The sequence below is a fragment of the Chrysemys picta genome, chromosome 7, assembly GCF_011386835.1.
Source record: "Chrysemys picta bellii isolate R12L10 chromosome 7, ASM1138683v2, whole genome shotgun sequence".
Taxonomy (NCBI): Eukaryota; Metazoa; Chordata; order Testudines; family Emydidae; genus Chrysemys; species Chrysemys picta.
The window spans coordinates 111,627,898-111,632,920 of record NC_088797.1 but is presented as its reverse complement, the minus strand read 5'-3'; the positions used below and the strand labels follow the sequence as shown (position 1 = coordinate 111,632,920).

At 44.5% G+C, this 5,023-nt stretch overlaps 1 protein-coding gene across 1 annotated transcript; it reads left to right on the top strand.

Moving 5' to 3' along the window:
* The first annotated feature begins 1,978 nt into the window (after nt 1-1,978).
* LOC135972950 (uncharacterized) lies at nt 1,979-4,805 on the top strand. The gene is made up of 2 exons (XM_065553638.1): nt 1,979-3,299; nt 4,287-4,805. The coding sequence occupies exons 1-2, from the start codon at nt 2,720-2,722 to the stop codon at nt 4,754-4,756; spliced, it is 1,050 nt and encodes a 349-aa protein (XP_065409710.1). The 5' UTR covers nt 1,979-2,719; the 3' UTR covers nt 4,757-4,805.
* The last annotated feature ends 218 nt before the right edge of the window (nt 4,806-5,023 follow it).

Here is a 5,023-nt window from a genome sequence, read left to right as displayed (position 1 = left end):
GAGCCGGGCCTGGGTAGCAGCAAATAGGGCTGTATGGAAGGCCTTTTCAACAATGGGCCCAATTTTCCCTTTGTGAAAGTAGTTTCCATTGCCTTTAATAACAGTTGCACCAGTGTAAACAAATGTAGAATAAATGCAGCTCTGTTATACCTATATATAACAAGAGCAATTTAAACAAAGTGACTTTCATTTGGTGGCTTCAGTCGAGTGAAGTAATTCAATGGAAAGGCTTAGTGAAATTATGCCACATTTACATAAGTGCAAGATACAGCAGAGTATGTCCCATAGGGAGCAAGATTGTCTCAGGTATTCTAGTTGTATTTGCCAAGTCTCTCAATATCTAGGCTTGGCTTTCCACTCTGGAGGACCTCTTTGATATCCCATATGCTCACAACTAAATTATACTTGCAAATATTGTATTGGTCATTTTTTTCTATTAATTAACAGGTGGTGCTGGCTCTGGCCCACTTCCTATGATGAAAATGTGTAACCATATACTTTTTCTCTTCACGACCATCTGAAACCAAAGATCAGTAAGTATGCTTTCTCTCTATGACCTTATATAAGCAAAAATACAGGTTAGTTCATTCTGGAGTGAATTTTAGTAACTAAGGAATGACTTATATAGGTCTGAAAGTTCTCCATGAGATATTTGTCCATAAACATAAGAATTTAGCCAGAAATAAATGATGTGAAGAAACGTATTCCACATTTTCCATAATTTTCACTGCTTAATAGTTCTGGTTTTGATAAATAACTTGAAATAACAGATGGTGCATTGTGTTAGGCTGTGAGACTTTTCATCTACAAGGCTACGCACAAAGTTCATTCCCAGGCTACGGTGACAAAATTGTTCTAGGATGCACATGAAATGAGTTGGTGGCGTCATTACAGTTCCTAATGCCTGGGTATTCACATCACTTAAAATCACCATCTCAGATCCTGATCTTGCACTGAGAAGGTGTGGGTGGATTCCTGTGGCCATACCTTGACTTCAAGGCTCTGGGTGGACACAGGGGTCTGCCTGCATAGCTCTCACTGCAGGGTCAGGGTCTCAATTTGCATGTATTGGTACCCTTGTTGGCAAGCTCACATTAGAGGCCGAGGGCAGGGTTATGAAATCCTTCTTACCCCTCAAGATGGTCCCTTAACTCAAGGTTCAATCACATTAGCAGGGCAGTGTAAGGAAATTTACACTGCTCCTGCCCAAGCGGTACCTGTTCTGTGTATAAACTGGCCTTGGATTTCTAGTGCTATCAATCCCTTTTACCATCATTAAAATCACTAACTGTATAATGGGAGAGGAAAGGACAGAAAGTAGACTGGAAAAATGCTCAACCTTCAGACTACAGAATTTTTCAACAAAAAGTTTTTGTTAAAAAAATGCTGGTTCAATTAAAGCAAAACTTGGAATGGTAAAAAGACAGTTTTTGATGATTTTTTTTCTAAAAATGTTGTTGGAAAATTTTGAAGTTGTTAAAATGTAATGTTTTAATGTTTGCAAAAGTGAAAAGTTCAATTTTCTTGGTTCAAAATGACTTTTTGTTTAAAAAATCTAAGTTAATTTACAGTTAAAAAAATTGTGTTTCAAAATAAAAAAAGGTCAACATAAAAATGAAATACTTCAATTGACCCAAACCTATTTGCGTTTTTTGGATATTTTTAGTTTGAGAAAATTTTTGAGATTTTATATTTTTGTTCCAATTTGTGATAGGATTTTTTTTTTTTTTTTTCCAAAATCTTGAACATTTTCCCAGAACAGGAAAATAGTTTCCCATCTAGATCTACTTAGGACTCAATTCCTCAGATGAAAAAGTTTTCACAGTTATGACCTCCCACGTTTATAGCCACGCAGTGTGGACAAGGAGATAGTAATTTCTATTTAGTGGTGGGATATTAGCAGAAACCACAGGGTCAAATACAGGAACAATGCAATTGAAATCAATGAAATCTCCTTACAGCAGGGCTGAATTTGGTATATGAACTTTAATGACAACTTTGCGTTGTTACCCAAAAATCAATGCTAGCGGAATCTGACTTAACAAAACTTTTGACATTATAATGAACAATATCAAGTGTGTTTAAATCCTCATCACATATAACTGCGATACTGTTAAAGAACTTCTGTGCATGGTGCTTTCAATTTAGAAGAAGTCAATTTACTGAGAAAAAACACCTTGTCAGTTGCAGAGACGTGAAGAGAGAGAGAGAAAATGGAAATCAGAGTATTTGCACAGCCCTCAATTGTAAACAAGAGTATTCTTTTCATTTTATTTTATTTATCTGTTTATTGTTATTGTGATTGATTTGATAGTTATTGATTCTGCTCTAAGGCCTGGTCTACACTAGGAGGTTATGTCGAATTTAGCAGCGTTAACTCGAATTAACCCTGCACCCGTCCACACAACGAAGCTATTTATTTCGACATAGAGGTCTCTTTAAATCAATTTCTGTACTCCTCCCCGAAGAGGGGAGTAGCGCTAAATTCAACATGGCCATGTCAAATTAGGGTAGGTGTGGATGGAATTCGACGCTAATAGCTCCGGGAGCTATCCCACAGTGCACCACTCTGTTGACGCTCTGGACAGCAGTCCGAGCTCGGATGCTTTGACCAGCCACACAGGAAAAGCCCCGGGAAAATTTGAATTCCTTTTCCTGTCTGGCCAGTTTGAATCTCATTTCCTGTTTGGACATCGTGGCGAGCTCAGCAGCACTGGCAATGATGCAGAGCTCTCCAGCAGAGATGGCCATGCAATCTCAGAATAGAAAGAGGGCCCCAGCATGGACTGATCGGAAAGTCTTGGATCTGATCGCTGTGTGGGGCGATAAGTCCGTGCTTTCGGAGCTGCGATCGAAAAAACGGAATGCGAAGATCTACAAGAAGATCTCAAAAGCCATGACGGAGAGAGGATACAGCTGGGATGCAACGCAGTGCCGCGTGAAAATCAAGGAGCTGAGACAAGGGTACCAGAAGACCAAAGCGTCAAACGGATGCTCCGGATCCCAGCCCCAGACATGCCATTTCTACGAGGCACTGCATTCCATCCTAGGTGCGGCCGCCAACACTACCCCACCACTGTCCGTGGACTCTGACGATGGGGTATTGTCGACGGCCGCTTCCTTGGAGATGTTCACGGACGGGGAAGATGAGGAAGGAGATGAGGAGGACGAGGCAGTTGACAGCGCTTTCAACGCTGATTTCCCCGACAGCCAGGATCTCTTCATCACCCTCACGGAGATCCCCTACCAACCCTCCCAAGGCGGTAACCCGGACCGTGAATCAGGGGAAGGATCAGTAGGTAAGTGTTTTAAACATTTATTTTGAACAGAATAGGAATGGTATCTTAACAATGGGTTTTTCATGATTAGTTTGCCCTAGGTGCTTTAGTTTTTAGTCCTTGCCAGTGCAGCTACTGGAAAAGTTTGTCAACATGTCCGGTTTTTCATGATCAGTTTGCCCTAGGCGCTTTAGTTTTTAGTCCTTGCCAGTGCAGCGACTGGAAAATTCTGTCAATATGTCCGGGGATAGAGCAGAAATCCTCCTGGGACATCTCCACGAAGCTCTCCTGGAGGTATTGTGAAAGCCTTTCAATCAGTTTCTGGGGAGAGCGGCCTTATTGCGGCCTTCATGGTAGGAAACTTTTCCGCGCCAAGCTAGCAGCAAGTACTCCGGGATCATTGCCTCGCAAAGCATGGCGGCATATGGCCCTGGTGTTTGCTGGCATTCACGCAGCATGCGGTCTTTCTCTGTCTCCGAAATCCTCATCAGAGTGATATCACTCATGGTGACCTGCTTTGAATTAGGGAAATGTTAGTATTGGGACTGATTACCTGTTCCTTTACATAACTGTAACCGGTGGTTTACAGCCACGCAGTGCAGGCGGGACAGGGGCAGCATGCAGGGATCTTTCCTGGGGACAGCCGCAAGGAGGGTGGGACAGGGGCAGAGTTCATGCTGGCCGGATTGCCAGCAGCAGGAACTGGCCAACACTAGGAGCATTGCTTGGAACGTGAAAGGAGGGCACTGCTATAAATTAAGCTTTAAGCAGCCAAAAGTCTACGGCTTACCATGTCCGCCGGCTAGCCGAATTCCGTTGTCCGGCCCCGCTTGTGTGATCTGTAAAGCAAGACCCCAGGCACTCAATGGGAAGGCCAAAATTCGACCTTGTACTTAGTGTGCATGTGATAGGTACTGTGCATGGTCTTGTTCACAGAGAAAGACTATATTCATTGTTCGCAAAACTGTATCTTTGTGAGGAATTCACTCCCTTTTTCCCATCCCACAGCTGCGAGTGTCTCCCGAGCTACCCCGGCATCCCCCTCCCAGAGGCTGGCGCAGATCAGGCGACGAAAGAAAAGGACACGGGACGAGATGTTCTCAGAACTTATGGGCTGCTCCCAAGCCGAGGCGGCACAGCAGACCCAGTGGAGGGAGAACATGTCACAATACCAGCGATCACACAGCGAACGGGAGGACAGGTGGTGGCAGGAAGACCAGCAGGCGACTCAAACGCTGCTTGGACTAATGAGGGAGCAAACGGACACGCTCCGGCGCCTTGTAGATGTTCTGCAGGACCGGAGGCAGGAGGACAGAGCCCCGCTGCATTCTATCTCTAACCGCCCTCCCACGCCACAAAGTCCCATCCCCCCCTCACCCAAAGTCCCAAGAAGGAGGGGCGGCAGGGGCCGTGAAAACAGTCACTCCACCCCTGCAGACTGCTCAAGTAGCAGAAGGCTCTCATTCCCAAAGATTTGATAAGTCCTTTCCTTCACTCCAAAAGCAACTCACCCAAGCCCCCGTCCCGGTTTCATCCCCTAACTGTGTAGTTGTTAATAAAAAATACATTTCTGATAATTACTGTTTCCATCATGTTCTTTTAGAGGAGACTGTGTTTGAAGGGGGGGGGGAGAGGGTTGGTAATTGGAGAGGACAGTCACCTTTACCAGGGTACAGACACTGGGGCAGGTTCAGCAGAAGGTCACATACACATTGCAGTCACTAGGCACCCTGGTCAGTCTGGGG

Bases quoted from the DNA above. Each gene is read 5' to 3' on its own strand.
- LOC135972950 (XM_065553638.1), top strand. From the start codon at position 2,720: ATGATGCAGAGCTCTCCAGCAGAGATGGCCATGCAATCTCAGAATAGA. The intron at 3,300-4,286 runs GTAAGTGTTTTA...CCCATCCCACAG, and splicing joins ATCAGGGGAAGGATCAGTAG to CTGCGAGTGTCTCCCGAGCT.